The sequence below is a fragment of the Bufo gargarizans genome, chromosome 3 (assembly GCF_014858855.1).
Source record: "Bufo gargarizans isolate SCDJY-AF-19 chromosome 3, ASM1485885v1, whole genome shotgun sequence".
In the NCBI taxonomy this organism is placed as follows: Eukaryota; Metazoa; Chordata; class Amphibia; order Anura; family Bufonidae; genus Bufo; species Bufo gargarizans.
The window spans coordinates 550,844,375-550,865,620 of record NC_058082.1 but is presented as its reverse complement, the minus strand read 5'-3'; the positions used below and the strand labels follow the sequence as shown (position 1 = coordinate 550,865,620).

The 21,246-nt window shown below is 45.0% G+C and overlaps 1 protein-coding gene across 1 annotated transcript in view; it reads right to left on the bottom strand.

Moving 5' to 3' along the window:
* Positions 1–21,246, bottom strand: part of CD247 (CD247 molecule) — a 107,419-nt gene that overhangs the window by 24,155 nt on the left and 62,018 nt on the right. Inside the window, exon 3 of the mRNA XM_044284115.1 lies at positions 89–192. Within this exon, the coding sequence (XP_044140050.1) occupies positions 89–192 (104 nt within the window). The remainder of the gene's footprint in view (positions 1–88; positions 193–21,246) is intronic.

The window sequence follows — 21,246 nt, the reverse complement described above, 5'->3', positions numbered from 1 at the left end:
AGGACAGATTCCTTTAAACTTGGAGACATGTTGCTTTCCAGTTTAACCTTATAAGTTTGCAACTTTTAAAATAAATAATGGTCCTTACCTTCTCTCTAAAGAAAAGCGCAGTAACAATGATCGAATAAAAAAATAATATCCCATCCAAAAGGTAACAGTATCTGGGATCCGTCAGACCAAAAAATTGTGCATCTGCAAGTAAAAAATAGACAATTGAGTGAGATTTTGACCACGACAGGAATGCAATATAATGCTGCTGCAGGCAGAAACATTTGACAATCATCGCCATAGTGAGAGAAATGTATTTAGTTAAAAGCAAATTTACAACTGTATTAAATATGTTGACACTTTTTAAAGTATAAAACATGCCCCCCAATGCCCGGGCCCCTCATATAGATTATACTTATCCAGCTCCCTGGCACCTGCATCTCCCCATCGTGCGGATCAAAACATTCGGTGACGGATGGAGCCGCCAATAGCAGGCCACAACAGAGAGACGAGCCTCCCTAGCATCGCGGGTGACACTAGCGAGTCTCGTCCCCGTCGCGACCTGCTATTAGCTGCTCCTCCCCATCGCCAGATGTTTTGACCTGCGCAGCATGTGTAACATCCCAGAGTATGTTACTAAACTGTCTCCCTGCTACAACATGTTAAGTGTATATTTATTGCCATCTTGTGTAATCTAACTTTGCATTTGCCTGTTTCATATATTATGCTGTAATTTCCCTGTACACCAGCAGGTGGCGGCAATGTGTGATCAGGTATATAGTCAGTTTAGTATATGTAGGCCTGGAATAGTTCATTCCAGCCTAGTCTCCCCTGTCTGAGCAGAAGTAGGATGTGCCCATGTCCTGTCTCATGAGGAGAAGAAGGAAGTTCTAGTCAGTGTGTACCAGCCACCCCTGCTGGGGAAGGTTGTGTTGGTAGGAGCTCCCAGTTACAGGGATCCCAACCTAGGATCCAGCCTCGGCTGAGGCCAAGGATCACTCTTCCCAGCCTGAGTTCTCTACCTCAGCTGGTGACAAGCAAGCAACCCTCCAGAACTACAGATCTCCAGGGCGACATCATACCCTGCGAGCAGTCCTGTGAGTACATATCCAGAGTCCAGGAGAAGCCAAATTCCTCCTCAGCTAGTCAGGCCCATACCAAGCAGAAGACAGACAGAGCAGAAGATAGATACCTGCCAGATTTTCCAGGCACATAGTATAGAAGCAGAAGAGATACTGAGCCAATACCTGCTGGGACCCAAGACTATTGCTGTAACTCGTATGGATTTAAAGCTGCCATTCAGTAAAGACAAGTTGGATTATATTTCAAGTCTGGATCTCATTTACGGCTACCAAAGTTCCTCAGTTACTCCTACTAGCAACACTCAATTTATTGCAAGTGAGCCAAGATCCAGGAGTCCATCCGTACCAAGGTAGGAGACACCGTTGACACTACCATATCTGCTATACAGAGACATTATCCCCCTCTGGCATTCCTCACCTGGTACGTGAGTGATAACATCTTAAAGGGCCCTGCTACAGTCCCTGCGCAAGCTGCAATTGGCGTCCCGAACAAACTATAAACTTATATACACATATCCTGACCCACTGCATCATTGGCCATTGTACTAGTGTCCTGCTCATTGCACATGGAGAGGCAGCGGAGACTGTGCAGGGATCAGGATCGCCGTGGGTGCTGAGGAGCGGGGTAAATTTAATTTATATAAGGGATCTGGGCATTGGGGGGCATGTTTTGTACTTTGGATACCCTTTAACCCCTTAAGGACCGAGGACGTACCGGTACGCCCTATTTCCCGAGTCCTTAAGGACCGAGGACGTACCGGTACGTCCTGACTTAAAATCTGCATTCCGGCGCCGCGGGGGTTAATCGGAACGGGACGCCGGCTGAAATCATTCAGCCGGCATCCCGTAACAATGCAGGGGGGGGTCATTTGACCCCCCCGTGTCGGCGATCGCAGCAAACCGCAGGTCAATTCAGACCTGCGGTTTGCTGCGCTTTTTGCAGTTTCTGATCCCCGCGGTCCCTGACCGCGGGGATCAGAAACTTCAGAGTGCCTAAAATCAATATTGCGCCCCCCCCCTGCACCCCTGCATGATTTGATGGCGGCGGGTGGTGCAGGGGGGGTGTCGCAGGCAGTGGGGGCGTTGCGGGAGGCGGGCGGTGCGGCAGGCGGGATCGCGATCCCCCGCCCGCCTCCCATTGCATAATCGTTGGCGTCTAGTGGGTTATACCAGGGTGCCAGCACATTGCTGGCACCCTGGTATAAACGGCTGACATCGGTGATGCGATGTCAGCCGTTTAACCCTTTCCATGCAGCGGTCCGTACGGACCGCTGTATGGAAAAGGTTAACAGCGCAAGGAGCTCCCTCCCTCTCCGATCGGGGGGCTGCTGTGCCTTTGCAGCCCCCCGATGGAGAGGGAGAGAGCCCCCAGAGAGCCCCCCGAAGCCCCGTCCTCACCCTTCCCCGTCTGCGAAGTTCTGACCATAACTGAGCAGACGGGGAAGGTTCCCATGGCAACAGGACGCCTGCTCAGGCGTCCTGCTGTCCATGGTGCTGAACAGATCTGTGCTGAAAGCATAGATCTGTTCAGTGTAAGTAAAATACAGTGCAGAAAACTATATTGGTTCTGTACTGTATTTTACAGACATCAGACCCACTGGATCTTCAAGAACCAAGTGGGTCTGGGTCCAATTTTTTTAAAAAAAAGTGAAAAAAGTTAAGATAAAATAAAAAAACATTTATCACTGAATAAAAATAAAAATAAAAAAATACACTACACATATTAGGTATCGCCGCGTCCGTAACGACCTGATCTATAAAACGGTCATGTTACTTTCCCCGCACGGTGAACGCCATAAAACTAAAAAAATAAACAACTGAAAATTGAAATTTTGCCCACCTTACTTCCCAAAAAAGGTAATAAAAGTGATCAAAAAAGTCGCATGTACGCCAAAATAGTACCAATAAAACCGTCATCTCATCCCGCAAAAAATGAGACCCTACTCAAGATAATCGCCCAAAAACTGAAAAAACTATGGCTCTTAGACTATGGAAACACTAAAACATGATTTTTTTTGTTTCAAAAATAAAATAATTGTGTAAAACTTTTATAAATAAAAATAAAGTATACATATTAGGTATCGCCGCGTCCGTATCGACCGGCTCTATAAAATTATCACATGACCTAACCCCTCAGGTGAGCACCGTAAAAAAAAAAAGAAAAAAAAAGTGTAAAAAAAGCAATTTTTTGCCATCTTGCGTCACAAAAAGTGTAATAGCAAGCGATCAAAAAGTCATATGCACCCCAAAATAGTGCCAATCAAACCGTCATCTCATCCCGCAAAAAATTAGACCCTACTCAAGATAATCGCCCAAAAACTGTAAAAACTATGGCTCTTAGACTATGGAGACACTAAACAATTTTTTGGTTTTAAAAATGAAGTTATTGTATAAAACTTACATAAATAAAAAAAATTGTATACATATTAGGTATCGCCGCGTCCGTGACAACCTGCTCTATAAAATTACCACATGATCTAACCTGTCAGATGAATGTTGTAAATAACAAAAAAAAAAAAACGTGCCAAAAAAGCTATTTCTTGTTACCTTGCCGCACAAAAAGTGTAATATAGAGCAACCAAAAATCATATGTACCCTAAACTAGTACCAACAATACTGCCACCCTATTCCGTACTTTCTAAAATGGGGTCACTTTTTTGGAGTTTCTACTCTAGGGGTGCATCAGGGGGGCTTCAAATGGGACATGGTGTCAAAAAAACTGTCCAGCAAAATCTGCCTTCCAAAAACCGTATGGCATTCCTTTCCTTCTGTGCCCTGCCGTGTGCCCGTACAGTGGTTTACGACCACATATGAGGTGTTTCTGTAAACTACAGAATCAGGGCCATAAATAATGAGTTTTGTTTGGCTGTTAACCCTTGCTTTGTAACTGGAAAAAAAATATTAAAATGGAAAATCTGCCAAAAAAGTGAAATTTTGAAATTGTATCTCTATTTTCCATTAAATCTTGTGCAACACCTAAAGGGTTGACAAAGTTTGTAAAATCAGTTTTGAATACCTTGAGGGGTGTAGTTTCTTAGATGGGGTCACTTTTTTGGAGTTTCTACTCTAGGGGTGCATCAGGGGGGCTTCAAATGGGACATGGTGTCAAAAAAACTGTCCAGCAAAATCTGGCTTCCAAAAACCATACGGCGCACCTTTCACTCTACGCCCCGCTGTGTGGCCGTACAGTAGTTTACGGCCACATTTGGGGTGTTTCTGTAAACGGCAGAGTCAGGGCAATAAAGATACAGTCTTGTTTGGCTGTTAACCCTTGCTTTGTTAGTGGAAAAAATGGGTTAAAATGGAAAATTAGGCAAAAAAATGAAATTCTCAAATTTCATCCCAATTTGCCAATAACTCTTGTGCAACACCTAAAGGGTTAACGAAGTTTGTAAAATCAGTTTTGAATACATTGAGGGGTGTAGTTTCTTAGATGGGGTCACTTTTATGGAGTTTCTACTCTAGGGGTGCATCAGGGGGCTTCAAATGGGACATGGTGTCAAAAAAACTGTCCAGCAAAATCTGGCTTCCAAAAACCATACGGCGCACCTTTCACTCTACGCCCCGCTGTGTGGCCGTACAGTAGTTTATGGACACATATTGGGTGTTTCTCTAAACAGCAGAGTCAGGGCAATAAAGATACAGTCTTGTTTGGCTGTTAACCCTTGCTTTGTTAGTGGAAAAAATGGGTTAAAATGGAAAATTAGGCAAAAAAATGAAATTCTCAAATTTCATCCCAATTTGCCAATAACTCTTGTGCAACACCTAAAGGGTTAACGGAGTTTGTAAAATCAGTTTTGAATACCTTGAGGGGTGTAGTTTATAGAATGGGGTCATTTTTGGGCGGTTTCTATTATGTAAGCCTCGCAAAGTGACTTCAGAGCTGTAGCGGTCCCTAAAAATTGGGTTTTTGTAAATTTCTGAAAAATGTCAAGATTTGCTTCTAAACTTCTAAGCCTTGTAACATCCCCAAAAAATAAAATATCATTCCCAAAATAATTCAAACATGAAGTAGACATATGGGGAATGTTAAGTCATCACAATTGTTGGGGGTATTACTATGTATTACAGAAGTAGAGAAACTGAAACTTTGAAATTTGCTAATTTTTCAAAATCTTTGGTAAATTAGGTATTTTATTATGCAAAAAAATTAATTTTTTTGACTTTATTTTACCAGTGTCATGAAGTACAATATGTGACGAAAAAACAATCTCAGAATGGCCTGGATAAGTCAAAGCGTTTTAAAGTTATCAGCACTTAAAGTGACACTGGTCAGATTTGCAAAAAATGGCCTGGTCCTTAAGGTGAAAATGAGCCCGGTCCTTAAGGGGTTAAGTTCATTGGCTTGTATTTTCCTGTTATGATATTTCACTTATCTACAAAAATATAACTAGTATAATACTACCCTGTGTACAAGAATATAAGTGCTATAATACTGCTCCTACAGTTGCCAGAAAAAGTATGTGAACCCTTTGGAATTATATGGATTTCTGCACAAATTGGTCATAAAATGTGATCTGATTCTTGAAGCCTGGCAAGGATCCGCTGGACTGCGGATCTTATCGTCCAATTTCCCTTTTGAACCTGGACTATAAGATCCTGACTAGGATATTGGCCAACAGACTGAACAAGGTGATAACGTCTGTGATACATGCTGATCAATCTGGCTTTATGCCCGGAAGGTCCTCCTCGGACAATATCAGGAGGGCGCAAGTGATCGCCCAAATTGGAGCTGCTCAGAAAGAAAAGTGGGCTATGGCCTCTCTTGACACGGCTAAGGCTTTTGATTCCCTAGAATGGCCCTTTTTATCAACCGTGCTGAGGGAATTTGGCTTTGGTCCCAATTTCGTTAGATGGGTTGGTGTTTTGTATAAGAACCCCTCTGCCCGTATTCAACTCAATGGAGCGTTCTCAGACAAAATCTCTCTACTCAGAGGTAGGAGGCAGGGGTGCCCACTCTCACCTCTCTTGTTCGCCATAGCGATAGAACATCTGGCCATAAGGATTAGGCAGGATCCTGTGTTCCTGGGGGTGAATGTGGATGACAGGGAAGATAGAATTGGGCTGTACGCTGATGATTTGATTCTGTTTATGTCCAGCCCAGACGCATCTCTCCCCAGAGCGATTGAGGTCATTGTGTCCTTTTGGGCGTTTTTCTGGGCTGCATATAAACTGGGGCAAATCGGCGATCATGCCGTTATGGGACCACGACTGGCCGGATAATCACTGCAACCTACCTGTAGTGGATAGATTCAAATATCTGGGGGTCATGATCACCAGATCGCCACAACTCTCATATACGCTGAACATTGATCCCTTAGAGTCGCTGTTCCAAGAGAAATTTAGAACGTGGGAGTCCCTCCCATTATCAGTTATGGGACGACTGAATCTGGTGAAAATTATACTATTGCCCAAGGGTCTATACTTGCTGTCCCATGCCTGCACCCCGATTCCTAGGGGATTTTTTAGGCGCATCCACGCCATGACTGCGGCCTTTGTCTGGGGTAAAGCCAGAAGGAAGCTCTCGCTCCCGGTTCTTCAGAGATCAAAGCTGCAAGGAGGCGCTGCCCTCCCTGACTTTTTCTTGTACTTCATAGCCAGTCAGTTGCGGTTTCTGAAGTGTTGGGTTACCGAGGCTCCTCGGCCTAACTCTGAGGCTTATTTACATGGGCATCTTGGACTTCGCACGCTGTGGCCTGTGTTGGAAGGCTATAGATCACTACAGCAGAGTGTCCTTCCGATTCATAAATTGGCCCATCAAGTTTGGCAGGCGTCGAAATTAAAATTATATAAGGATCTGCCCAGCGAGATTCCCATATGGGATAACTGCATGTTCCCCCATCTGTCTCGGTTGGAGGGAGTATCGGAGTGGAAGAGGCATGGGATACGCGCTCTAGGGGATATATTTGAGGGCGGGCAGCTGATCTCGTTTTCCCAGGTACAGGAGAGGTTTAGAGTACCGCGTACCCTCTTTTATAGATACCTCCAGCTGCGGCACGCAGTACAAGCCCAATTTCGAGGGGATGACAGAGGTATATCCAAGTACCCCATCATCAGTGTTCTGAGATCCCAGGGACCTAGAGGGATGATTTCGGCGCTTTATACTCATCTGCTGGATTGTCACATGCGGGCGACCCCACTTGCTGTGGAGACCAAATGGAAAGGGCACATACCCTCTCTGACTTCTGAGGAATGGGAGGAGGCACTGTTGGCCCCAACAAGGGTATCCCCTTCGATCAATAACAGAATGACACAGCTCTTTATTCTACATTATAGTTATCTGTCCCCCACCAGACTTCACAAAATGGGGAGGCTGGATCACTCTCGGTGTCACAGGTGTAGTGAGGAGGGCGCCAACTTTTGGCATATGATATGGGATTGCCCGGGCATACATCAGTTCTGGGTGTCGATTTTGGAGATTCTCAAGACCTTGGTCCCCCCGACGCTGCGGCTGTGCCCCAAGATGTGCATTCTGGGTATAGTAGACGAGGAATCCTGGTCGCATTACCACAGGATCTTCCTGGAAAGGACTCTGTTTTTTGCTAGAAAAGTGATTGCGCTGCGCTGGATGGGGGAGTCTCTTCCCTCGAGGGGTCAATGGCTGTCGCTGGTGAATAGTGCGATCTGCATGGAAAAAGTGGTCTATAAACACAGGGGGTGCCCGCAGAAGTTTGATAGGGTCTGGTCTGAGTGGTGCTCTTCACCGCTTACTTTGCACGCATCGCGCCCGTAGAGGTTGGTTGGGGTTTACTTGATCCGTAAGGATCTTTTCTCTGGTGTCTGTCGTGATCTCTGACACAAGCTGTTACTGGGGGAGTCCAATGGGGTTCTCTCACTTCTGCTGTTTATGTGTTACTGACATGTGTGTCTTTTATCTGTCTCCCCAGAATTGCGGATTTGCAGCATTTGTGTTATTCTGTCTATGCATTTCTGATAGACCCCTGCGTGGGCCTTTGTGATGTCATGTGTATGCCATACTTGTTTTGCTATCCTTGAATAAAACGAGTTAAAAAAAAAAAAAATGTGATCTGATCTTCATCTAAGTCACAACCATAGACAATCACAGTCTGCTTAACCTAATAACACACAAAGAATTACATGTTACCATGTTTTTATTGAACACACCATGTAAACATACACAGTGCAGGTGGAAAAAGTATGTGAACCCCTAGACTAATGACATCTCCAAGAGCTAATTGGAGTGAGGTGTCGGCCACCTGGAGTCCAGTCAATGAGATGAGATTGGAGGGGTTGGTTACAGCTGCCCTGCCCTATAAAAAAACACACACCAGTTCTGGGTTTGCTTTTCACAAGAAGCATTGCCTGATGTGAATGATGCCTCGCACAAAAGAGCTCTCAGAAGACCTACGATTAAGAATTGTTGACTTGCATAAAGCTGGAAAGGGTTATAAAAGTATCTCCAGAAGCCTTGCTGTTCATCAGTCCACGGTAAGACAAATTGTCTATAAATGGAGAAAGTTCAGCACTGCTGCTACTCTCCCTAGGAGCGGCCGTCCTGTAAAGATGACTGCAAGAGCACAGCGCAGACTGCTCAATGAGGTGAAGAAGAATCCTAGAGTGTCAGCTAAAGACTTACAAAAGTCTCTGGCATATGCTAACCTCCCTGTTAGTGAATCTACTATACGTAAAACACTAAACAAGAATGGATTTCATGGGAGGATACCACAGAGGAAGCCACTGCTGTCCAAAAAAACCATTGCTGCGCGTTTACAGTTTGCAAAAGAGCACCTGCATGTTCCACAGCAGTACTGGCTAAATATTCTGTGGACAGATGACACCAAAGTTGAGTTGTTTGGAAGAAACACACAACACTATGTGTGGAGAAAAAGAGGCACAGTACACCAACATCAAAACCCCATCCCAACTGTGAGGTATGGTGGTGGGGGCATCATGGTTTGGGGCTGCTCTGCTGCGTCAGGGCCTGGACGGATTGCTATCATCGAAGGAAAAATTAATTCCCAAGTTCATCAAGACATTTTACAGGAGAACTTAAGGCCATCTGTCCACCAGCTGAAGCTCAACAGAAGATGGGTGCTGCAACAGGACAACGACCCAAAGCATAGAAGTAAATCAACAACAGAATGGCTTAAACAGAACAAAATCCGCCTTCTGGAGCGGCCCAGTCAGAGTCCTGACCTCAACCCGATTGAGATGCTGTGGCAGGACCTCCAGAAAGCGATTCACACCAGACATCCCGAGAATATTGCTGAACTGAAACCGTTCTGTAAAGAGGAACGGTGAAGAATTACTCCTGACCGTTGTGCACGTCTGATCTGCAACTACAGGAAATGTTTGGGTGAAGTTTATTGCTGCCAAAGGAGGTTCAACCAGTTATTAAATCCAAGGGTTCACATACTTTTTCCACCTGCACTGTGAATGTTTACATGGTGTGTTCAATAACAACATGGTAACATGTAACTCTTTGTGTGTTATTAGGTTAAGCCGACTGTGATTTTATAACAAGACACGGAGGCTCCTATTGCATCAACTCTCTTTACTGTCCACCATAGCAGCAAAGAATGAACAATACAATCATGAAGAAAAAACCATAGCAACCAGCTCCACCCCCCATTCCAGTATATAAGGGCTCAACCCCCTGGAATCCTCCTCTTTCTTTGCTGCTACCATAGCAGATAAGTACCTTGCTTCCTCAGCTGTTGATTGTCATATATATACAGTTGGGGTTTGTTCTATTATTTTGTGTTTTTGCTGTTACTCTGGGGTTCATTCTCCTCATTGGTATCTGACCTCCGTTTGTCCCTGTTATCACTTGGCGACCGCTTGGGGTTGTATCCCCTTCTGGGGTTAAAATATTTTCTCCTTAGGTTCAGTTCCTTAACCGCCCGTCGGTGTTACTCCCCGGCGCTCTTGCGCTCGCTGCGTATACCCTGTGTGCCTCCCTCCCTCTTCTCTCACCTCATGCTGCCCCGTTCTTGCGCTTAGCCGTTCGGCCCTTTTTCGCGCTCCTTTCTTACTGCGCCCGAAGTCTCGCGATAGCGAGATTTCGGGCGCCATCTTTGTTCCGCCCATTGACCGCGTTATTGCGGCTGCCCCTTCCCCCCGACTCGGCGCGAGATTCGCGGCGCGCATTTCTTGTACCTCACCGGACACCTCGTGGTTTGGGCGCCATCTCCTTTGCTCATCGCATCTGCCGCTCGGCTGCGCTATAGCTGGTGAGTTTCTCTTCCTTCTTGGCTACTTTTACTCCCCCTTGGTACCTGTTCTTAGACCAGTTTCTTTCTCTTTTTCTTTGCAGGTTTTTATCTACCTTCTGCTGCTCTTACTGAGGTCTGGGGTGACTTACTCCGGCCACAGTCCTTTTCTATCATGTCTAATTCGGCCCGGGATAACCCCCCCACCCCCCAGGTGCCCCCTATTTTAGACAGGAGTATGGAGGTTACCCCTCCTGTATTGCAGAATGCGTCCCTGCATCAATCTATATCCGATGCGATTGCCGCAGCGATGGGATCCATGTCCTCAGCCATATCACAATCTATTTCTCAGGCCATCAGTGCACAGGCTAGCATGTCTGCCCCTACTATGGAAACACCCTCAGCCTCCAGAACACCTCAGACTGATGGTTTAACTGCATCCCAGGGTAACGCGGTTGTCCCGCGGAAAAGAGCCTGTCCACGCCAGGCAGAACATTCTCGTGCGTGGAAGTCGGCCAGGACCCTGCCTGAGCCAGAGTCTGATTCCGAGAGGGAATCCCTTGAGGAGGCATTTGACGAGTCGGCATATGACTCACATGGAGAATTGGCTGATGTGAGGGTAATTCCGTCCCCTTCAGGCATACGCTCAGCCGCGGCTACTCCTTTAGTGGAGCAGACTGCTCAAGGGGACCTCCTTATGGACACCTTAGGTGAACCACTCTTCAACCCAGAAGAGCTCCATCACCCCCGCTCTGCTGAGTGGCTCCCGGCTACTCATGTGGCACAGTATTTGGAGTCCAAAATACGCGCTCCTTTAACCAAGGAGTCTCGTAATAAGCTGAGTGCGGAATGTCCACGACCATTGATACCGCACAAAGTGTGCGAGACGCCCTCAGTGGACCCCAAAATGGTCCAATTTCTCGCTAAAACGGGGTTTAACCCTAAAAAGGGATTGGATTCTGCCCTTAGGGCCGTCCAAGATAAACTTCTGGATCTTACTGGTCCGCTTACAAAGATCTTTGATATGGCGGAATCCGCCAAGGCCGGAGGCAAGCAGGTGGACCCAGTGGAGCTAGGAGGCTGGATCCAGAGGGCAATTTGTCTGACGGGAAATGTTAACACTTCCCTGGCCATAGAGAGACGCAAGGCCATATTAATGAAAATAGAACCCAAGCTCTCTAATCTGGCCCTTTCTGAAGCGGGCAAAGAGGCCCAGGGTTTATTGTTTGGTGAACCCTTTATCAAAGAATTAGGCAAGTATGTCGGCGCTTTTACAGCGCTTGACAAAGCCCAGACATCCATGAGGAAGGTTTTTACCCATCGTTTTTCTGGAAGGGCCGGCAGTTCTAGGGGCCGTCTGTCCGGCCGATCCCACTTCCAAAATTCCCGTGGTTCGGGAAGAGGTTCCTATACTAACCGGTCCTCCCTGCAAGATCAGCGTTACCAACCGTCGTTCTTTCCCTCAAGAGGTTTTCCGGGACGATCTAGAGCAGGGATGTCAAACTCGTGGCCCTCCAGCTGTTGCAAAACTACAACTCCCATCATGCATGGGCATACTACAGCTATCAGGGAATGATGGGAGTTGTAGTTTTGCAACATCTGGAGGGCCATGAGTTTGACATCCATGATCTAGAGAATTCCGTGGAGCTCCAAGCTCAAGGAGGCCAATGGGTAAGTCCTTGTCTTCTACCTCTGTTACCTTCTTTGACAAGTTTTGTGGGGGGCAGACTCCGTTTCTTTTTCCAAGCCTGGTTAAAGATCACCTCAGACCCTTGGGTTCTGGACACCGTCAGGGGCTTTGTGATAGAGTTAACGGACGTTCCGGCACACCTTCCTCCCCCCCCCCCCGATTCGGCTTTCCAGGCCGTCTTTACATCAGCTCCACGTGGAGCTGACAGAGTTGTCTCACAAAGGGGCAATAGAGGGCACGTCTGCACGCTCCGAGGGTGTTGTCAGCAACGTCTTCCTAGTGCAGAAGAAAGGGGGTCAGATGCGCCCCGTCATCAATTTGAGAACACTAAACACCATCGTAAGGTATCGGCACTTCAAGATGGAGGGCATCCATCTGCTACGGGACATGCTGTTGCCCGGCGATTTTATGGTCAAATTAGACCTCAAAGACGCATACCTGACTGTCCCGATATCTCCGGTTTCCAGGAACCTGCTCCGATTCAAGTGGGGAGAGGAGATGTGGAGGTTTACTTGCCTGCCTTTCGGCCTATCCTCCGCCCCGTGGTGTTTCACCAAGGTGATGAAGCCGGTGGTGGCCTGGCTCCGCAGCAGAGGAGTCCGCATGATTATCTATTTGGACGACATTCTCATAATGGCCCAATGTCGCTCTATGCTTCGCAGGCACCTCTCCATGGCTGTCACCCTTCTTTCAGATCTAGGATTCATCGTCAATCAGGAGAAGTCTTGCCTGCACCCCTCCACTTCGATGGAATTCCTGGGGTTCAGAGTAGATTCGGTGGCCCTGACGCTCAGCCTTCCACTCACCAAGGTGCACAGCATCCGCAAGGAGCTTCGCCATGCCTTGCTCCGCCCATTTTTGTCCCTTCGCCAGCTGGCCCGGTTGATTGGCCTTCTAGCTTCCTCCATCCAGGCGGTGTTCCCTGCCCCCTTGCATTATCGAGCCCTTCAACGGCTCAAGATCGCCCACCTTCAGGCGGGTGCCTCCTATGCCGACACCATTGCCTTGGACAGGGAAACGAAGGACGAGTTGCGATGGTGGATCCAGAACCTCTCGGTCTGGAACGGCAAGGCGATCTTTGGGCCTCAACCCGATCTGGTCATAGAATCAGACGCCAGCCTACACGGTTGGGGGGCGCACTGCAATGGAGTGTCCACAGGGGGTCCTTGGTCTCCAGAGGAGACCCGCCTCCATATCAATGGCCTGGAGTTGTTAGCGGGTTCGCTAGCGATTTGCAGTTTCGCCAACGGGGTTATTACTACTTGTATCAGACTGCGGATGGACAATGTCTCCACGGTTCGATATGTCAACGGGATGGGCGGGACACGCTCCTCGGCTTTAACCTACCTGGCGAAGCATTTCTGGGAATTTTGCCTCTCCAGGGGCATTATGGTGGTGGCAGAGCACCTTCCGGGTCTCCACAATGTGGTGGCGGACTGGAGTTCGCGTTACATTCGGGATTCCAGCGATTGGAAGTTGGATGGCACGGTGTTCCAGGTTTTGTCATCTCGTTGGGGTCTTCCATCTGTAGATCTGTTTGCCTCCAGGCTGAACGCTCAGGTTCCCAGATTCTTCAGTTGGCGGCCGGATCCTCTTGCAGAGGCAGTGGACGCGTTCCTGCAGTCATGGGAGGGGGCTCTAATGTATGCTTTCCCTCCATTTGCCCTCATTCCACGTGTGCTGCTTCAAATACGGCGTCAGTCGGCGGAGGTGATTCTGGTACTCCCCCTGTGGAGGTCTCAGTTGTGGTTTCCCCAACTGTTGGACCTGTTGATCGATTTCCCTCTTCTCCTACCAGATGTTCCGTCTCTGCTTCTGGACCCAGCGGGGGACCCTCATCCTCTCTTGCAGTTGGGTACCCTCCAGCTTCTCGCATGCAGGGTCTCTGGGTCTCCAGTGAGATGTCGGAGGTTTCAGAGACGACTGTCTTCCTATTGGAGAGCGCGTGGGCCCCGGGAACTCTACGTGCTTATAGAGCCGCTTGGGACTCTTGGGCACGTTGGTGCGGAACACGCTATGTGGATCCCATTCGAGCGCCTGTGAGCTCAATTCTGTCCTTTTTATCTTCGCTTTACGATGCCGGTAAGGCCTATCGTACTATCAACCTGTACAGGTCGGCTATTTCTTCTCAACACGAGGGTTTTGAGGGTTGTCCTGCGGGTCAGCACCCCCTCGTGTGTCATTTATTACGGGGGTCTCGCCTTTCCCGTCCCCCCAGGCCGAGATTTTCGGCCACCTGGGATGTGGGTGTGGTTTTGACTTTCCTTTCAGACTGGTCTTCCAATTCTCAGTTGTCCCTCCGACAGCTTTCCGCTAAACTGGCCACTTTGTTCTGTTTGATCTCATGCAAGAGAGTCTCGGACGTGCGAGCTTTGGATGTGGACGCTCGTTCGTTTACCCCAGAGGGCGTGAACTTCAATATTTCCAGGCGGACTAAAACTCACATTCGCTCAGTGAGATATCCTTACTTTCCGCACTCGCCTCAGCTTTGTCCTGTGGCCTGTTTGCAGGAATATGAGTCTCGTACTTCTGCATTACGTTCTCCTGAGTTTCCCCATTTGTTTGTGTCATTTCGCAGGCCTCATTCCCCGGTCACCAGTGTTACCCTCTCGCGCTGGGTGAAGTGGATCCTCGGTCTGGCGGGGGTTGACACGAGTATTTTTACGGCGCATTCGGTACGCGGTGCGTCGGCTACTTCTATGGCGGTTGCAGGCGCCCGCCTTGAGGATGTCATGAGACTAGCAGACTGGTCTAGAGTCTCCACGTTTCGGGAGTTTTATTTCCGCCCTCAGCCACACGTTTTTGAGACTGTATTTTCTCAACTTTAAACTTGCAATAGGAGCCTCCGTGTCTTGTTATAAAATTACATGATTTTCCTATTCTATGACGTAAAGTCATGATTTTATTAAAGACACGGAGGCGAGTATTGCCCCCCCTTTTCCCTCCCTGGTTCTTCATGGGGTATCTGAATTGCTATTGTTTGCATTATATGATGTATTACATGTGTGATATAGATAGTAACTATGTCTATTGACTGCGTTTTTTCTGGCATCTAGTTGCTTTTATTTCCATTTGTTTCTGCCCTCAGGTTGAGATGAGCGTACGCTGGGAGGTGTTCATCCTTGTTCGAGTTGGTTGCCGTCACTAGTTCGTGACCTTTTTCCCGTTGAGGAGGTCGTTCAGGAGTCGTTTCCTCGGTCCGAAGCCGTGTTGGAGTTCCTGTGTCTGTGAGATTCGTGGTGTTACAGTCGCGCAAAGAAAGAGGAGGATTCCAGGGGGTTGTGCCCTTATATACTGGAATGGGGGGTGGAGCTGGTTGCTATGGTTTTTTCTTCATGATTGTATTGTTCATTCTTTGCTGCTATGGTGGACAGTAAAGAGAGTTGATGCAATACTCGCCTCCGTGTCTTTAATAAAATCATGACTTTACGTCATAGAATAGGAAAATCATGTAATTGTCTATTGCTGTGACTTAGATGAAGATCAGATCACATTTTATGACCAATTTGTGCAGAAATCCATATCATTCCCAAGGGTTCACATACTTTTTCTTGCAACTGTATATACATGAATATAAGTACTATAATACTGCATATATGAAGAAAATAATATTGCTGTATATATTCAATAGGGAAATCATTACAATATAACCATTGTATCTAATGTATCCTTTTGATAGGTGCTGATATTAACAATATAGCGTGACTTCAACAATGACATCAATGTGTTAATAGTCAGTACTCTGGTATCATGGTACGTTCTTGTGATCAGTGGCAAAAATTTGAACATTTCTGAAACTGAACATTTTACACATGTAGGCACCAGAAACCACAGCCTCTTTCCTGGAGGTCACTACACAGGTTTTGTTTGTGTCTTTCTCTTGCTGCCCTGATCTATGGCCCCTCGTGGTTATCTGGTTTTGCAGTCATGCAATGTGCAACCTTATTATATCCAGATCTCTTAATTTTTAGTACATTTGCTCAGTGCATAATTTGAAGATTTTTGTTTTATTGTTTGTGTTAGGTCTCTCTAATCTAGGATGATAAAATACTTCCTTCCTGAATCCTCTGAAGGACAGTAGGACTCTGTGATGATTGCAGACATCTGAGGCATACAGTCCTCAGCTGTCTCTTACCATAAAGTCACCTGGGGTTCTTAAAGATTTCCCTTGAGATGGCAGAAAAACATTTTGCCCTTACATGTTCCCTTCCCTCTTTTATTGACACTTTATGAAAAAGTGGAAGACTTTCTGGAACCAACCCTCTAGTCAGGCATCCGTGATAGTTCTTTGTGCTCCATTAGCAGATCCTCCCTGGTGACTGTGATCCAGGAGGCTCAAAGAATAACTATTATAATACTGCCTCCTATGTACAAGAATATAACTACTATAATACTGCTCCTATGTACAAGAATATAACTACTATAATACTGCTCCTATGTACAAGAATATAACTGCTATAATACTGCTCCTATGTATAAGAATAGAACTACTATAATACTGCCCCTATGTACAAGAATATAACTACTATAATACTGCTCCTATGTACAAGAATATAACTACTATAATACTGCTGCTCTGTACAAGAATATAACTACTATAATACTGCCTCCTATGTACAAGAATATAACTACTATAATACTGCTCCTATGTACAAGAATATAACTACTATAATACTGCTCTTATTGCATAATAATACAATACTAAACCTTGCTGTAACCTTGAATTGTATTATTTTTGCTTAGTTACAAAACTTTGCTTATGAATGGAGTATTAGAGATGTACAGACGTGGACAAAATTGTTGGTACCCTTTGGTCAATGAAAGAAAAAGTCACAATGGTCACAGAAATAACTTTAATCTGACAAAAGTAATAATAAATTAAAATTCTATAAATGTTAACCAATGAAAGTCAGACATTGTTTTTCAACCATGCTTCAACAGAATTATGTAAAAAAATAAACTCATGAAACAGGCATGGACAAAAATGATGGTACCCCTAACTTAATATTTTGTTGCGCAACCTTTTGAGGCAATCACTGCAATCAAACGCTTCCTGTAACTGTCAATGAGACATCTGCACCTCTCAGCAGGTATTTTGGCCCACTCCTCATGAGCAAACTGCTCCAGTTGTGTCCGGTTTGAAGGGTGCCTTTTCCAGACTGCATGTTTCAGCTCCTTCCAAAGATGCTCAATAGGATTGAGGTCAGGGCTCATAGAAGGCCACTTTAGAATAGTCCAATTTTTTCCTCTTAGCCATTCTTGGGTGTTTTTAGCGGTGTGTTTTGGGTCATTGTCCTGTTGCAAGACCCATGACCTGCGACTGAGACCAAGCTTTCTGACACTGGCTAGTACATTTCTCTCTAGAATTCCTTGATAGTCTTGAGATTTCATTGTACCCTGCACAGATTCAAGACACCCTGTGCCAGACGCAGCAAAGCAGCCCCAGAACATAACAGAGCCTCCTCCATGTTTCACAGTAGGGACAGTGTTCTTTTCTTGATATGCTTCATTTTTTCGTCTGTGAACATACAGCTGATGTGCCTTGGCAAAAACTTCGATTTTTGTCTCATCTGTCCACAGGACATTCTCCCAGAAGCTTTGTGGCTTGTCAACATGTAGTTTGGCATATTCCAGTCTTGCTTTTTTATGATTCGTTTTCAACAATGGTGTCCTCCTTGGTCGTCTCCCATGTAGTCCACTTTGGCTCAAACAACGACGGATGGTGCGATCTGACACTGATGTTCCTTGAGCATGAAGTTCACCTTGAATCTCTTTAGAAGTCTTTCTAGGCTCTTTTGTTACCATTCGGATTATCCGTCTCTTAGATTTGTCATCAATTTTCCTCCTGCGGCCACGTCCAGGGAGGTTGGCTACAGTCCCATGGATCTTAAACTTATGAATAATATGTGCAACTGTACTCACAGGAACATCTAGTTGCTTGGAGATGGTCTTATAGCCTTTACCTTTAACATGCTTGTCTATAATTTTCTTTCTGATCTCTTGAGACAGCTCTTTCCTTTGCTTCCTCTGGTCCATGTCGAGTGTGGTACACACCATATCACCAAACAACACAGTGATTACCTGGAGCCATATATAGGCCCAATGGCTGATTACAAGGTTGTAGACACCTGTGATGCTAATTAGTGGACACACCTTGAATTAACATGTCCCTTTGGTCACATTATGTTCTGTGTTTTCTAGGGGTACCATCATTTTTGTCCATGCCTGTTTCATGAGTTTATTTTTTTACATAATTCTGTTGAAGCATGGTTGAAAAACAATGTCTGACTTTCATTGGTTAACATTTATAGAATTTTAATTTATTATTACTTTTGTCAGATTAAAGTTATTTCTGTGACCATTGTGACTTTTTCTTTCATTGACCAAAGGGTACCAACAATTTTGTCCACGTCTGTAACTCTAGTATGTCTCTTTTTGCAGTGACATCAATGTAAATTTTTGGTATCATCACATATTTATCAGTGATGTGTTTTAAAAAAGAATTTTTGCAAGTGAGAAGCGGACAGCACAAACCGCAGCCCTGCCCTGGAGATGACTGCTCGCTCTGTCCTGCTCATTAGCCCCTGGTTGTTACCTGCAGTCATGCAATGTGTTTGACCATACTATCTCATTTTTAGATCTATATATTTTTTTAAATATTTATTAGATGGAGAATTAGTGATATTCAATGTTTGTTTTTTTTGTGAACCACAAACTCGGGGTTCCTGCAGATCTCGTGTCAAGACCTTCTGCCGTGTGGCTTTTTGACAATTCTGTTGCAGAAACCTTATAGAATAACTGCTTTAAGATTTTTTTTAAGGTTAATTTTCTAATCATAACAATAGTAAAACAAACGCAACAAAAAACAGAACTGTCCTCCAGTGTTTACAGATTGTTAAAATAAATTAGAAAGTAAAAAAAAAAAAAAAGTCTGATTAATGCTCATTTTATTATTTTTTTTTTATGTTATAGACCAGGCATCCTCAACCTGCGGCCCTCCAGCTGTTGCAAAACTACAATTCCCAGCATGCCCTAATAGCTGTAGTCTGTCCAGGCATGCTGGGAGTTGTAGTTTTGCTGGAGGGCCGCAGCTTTGAGCATCCCTCTTATAGATGAAGCAATGTTTACATTTTTAATGACTTTTTAAAATGTTTAATAATTGCTTAGGTTAAAGTAGGTTTGTAGGGTTACAGAAACATGGCTGCATTCTTTTTGAAGCAGCACCACTATAATGGACGTGTTGGTATTGCGGTTCTCCAATACAAGACACAGCCAAAGTCCAAGGGTAGGACTGTTTTGGGTTAAAAAAAATAAAAAATAAAATGGAACTTTTTGTCAATCTGAAAACATCTTTAAGGGACATTTTTACCTTTATCATTCTCTGGGCAACTTTCACATTTTCTTTCCTCTATTCCTTCATCACCGGACTTTGATAGATCCCTCACATCTTTTAAAAAGTCATGGATTGGCACAGGTATATACCGCCACTCCCTTTCCGAATTTTATAAGGAGCTAGTGGTTCAAAACCCAGGTTTCCGCCCTTCATTCGTGAACAATTGGATAGCCGACTTAGGAGTGGACATCCCCTCTGACCAATGGCCCAAAATTTAGTCTAGATGGTATTATGTCCCGACTCATCTTCATTATAGACCACCTCGCGATGTTGGCGTTGTGGCTCATCTCAAGGATCTTTAATCCATACTTTCTGGCACTGTAGCAAACTTAGACAGTTCTGGGAGTCGATACAGAAGACCATGGCTTCTATCTTCTCATTTTCCATCCCAAAGTCTCCGGGCTTCTTCTTGCTGCCGCACTCGGACTTACCTAACCGCTTGCTCAATAAGTCTATAGTCCGCCATTTGGTGATTGCGGCCAGAGCATGTATACCAGCTAGATGGAAGCCGTCTATTCCACCGTCTGTGGACCTCTGGATACACAAAGTTGAAGATATCCAAAGAATGGAGGAGCTGACAGCTTCTCTGAAAAACTCCCTTGTTGGGTTGGACCCCATGGTTTGAGTTCCAAAGTACTCCAGAGTACCAGACCTTGCTGACACTATTTTGTGTCCTATATTACTATACCTCTCTTACCCCCATCCTGCCTCTTGTCCCCCCCCCCCCTTTTTATGTTGTTAGTTGTGGATACATACTAACTTTAAAGTATAGCTCTCAATGTTTTTGGAAGGAGATGTGTAAAGCATTGTGGTTTATCCGATTAAGACCTACCTACTCAACTAGATGGACACCCTAAAAGAACGATGTTGATTTAGCTCTTTCTATAAGTGGCATATTGTACTACTCTACATGCGTCTATGAAACAGATATCTGCAATATCTACTTGCTTAAAAACAAAACCCGTTTCTTGTTTTTTCTGTATTTCCTACACTTTATAAATAAAGAATAAAAAAAAAAAAATCATCATTGACCGTCCCTGAGGAGCTGCTATGGCTACTTCCATCTTCTGATAATGAAATTGTTTGTCACAACCACGCGCTTAGTACTTGAATGACAAAAATAGTAATCTGATGAAAATTAGTAACCTTTCACATGAAGAAAAAAAAATTGGGGTTTAATTCATAAAAAAATTTAGAAACATTTTTATTACCGTATTTAGTTAATTCTGTTAAGTAACTTATTGAAAAACGTCATTAATACATATGTTGGGATCAAAATTAAAAATAAAATTTTCAGCATTTTTTTTTTTACTAAATGTTGTTGTGTTGTTCTCGGTGTGGTTACCATGTGTAGATCAGCATCTGTGCTTCTCAACCTCGAGGTTTCCTGTTCCTTATACCATGGCTGAGAACTTATCTATCCGACATCTACTCACATCAAATTCTTGCTTGTGGCTCATGTGTGTGACGTAGAGTATGTGATCCAGATAGGGGCCCGCCGTGAAATAAAAAATAAAAATAAAAAAAGTGATTCTGTAGCCAAAATTTGTAGACTTTAAAGTTGAAAGGGAGCTCCGTGTATGTTGTGATCTTGGAAATTGTCTGTGAAAATATCTTCTTCTTTTTTTTCCACTCTCATGGTCATCAGACGTATATTGAGCTCTGGATTCCTGACTGTAATTGCCCCTTTTGTTCATTTCCACGAGGTTTAATCAGGGACAAGTTACCCATTGATAAGCGGGTTATCCCGAGTACAGTAACTCCCCATATGTGGTCATACACAGTGGTCTGGGCAGACGGCAGGGCTCAGAAGGGAGTGAGCGCCATTTGGGTTTTGGAATATGGATTTTGCGGAAATTAGTTTTGGAGAGATGTTTTATTTTTTTTATATTGAGGCTTTTTTTTTTTTAGGATGAGCAT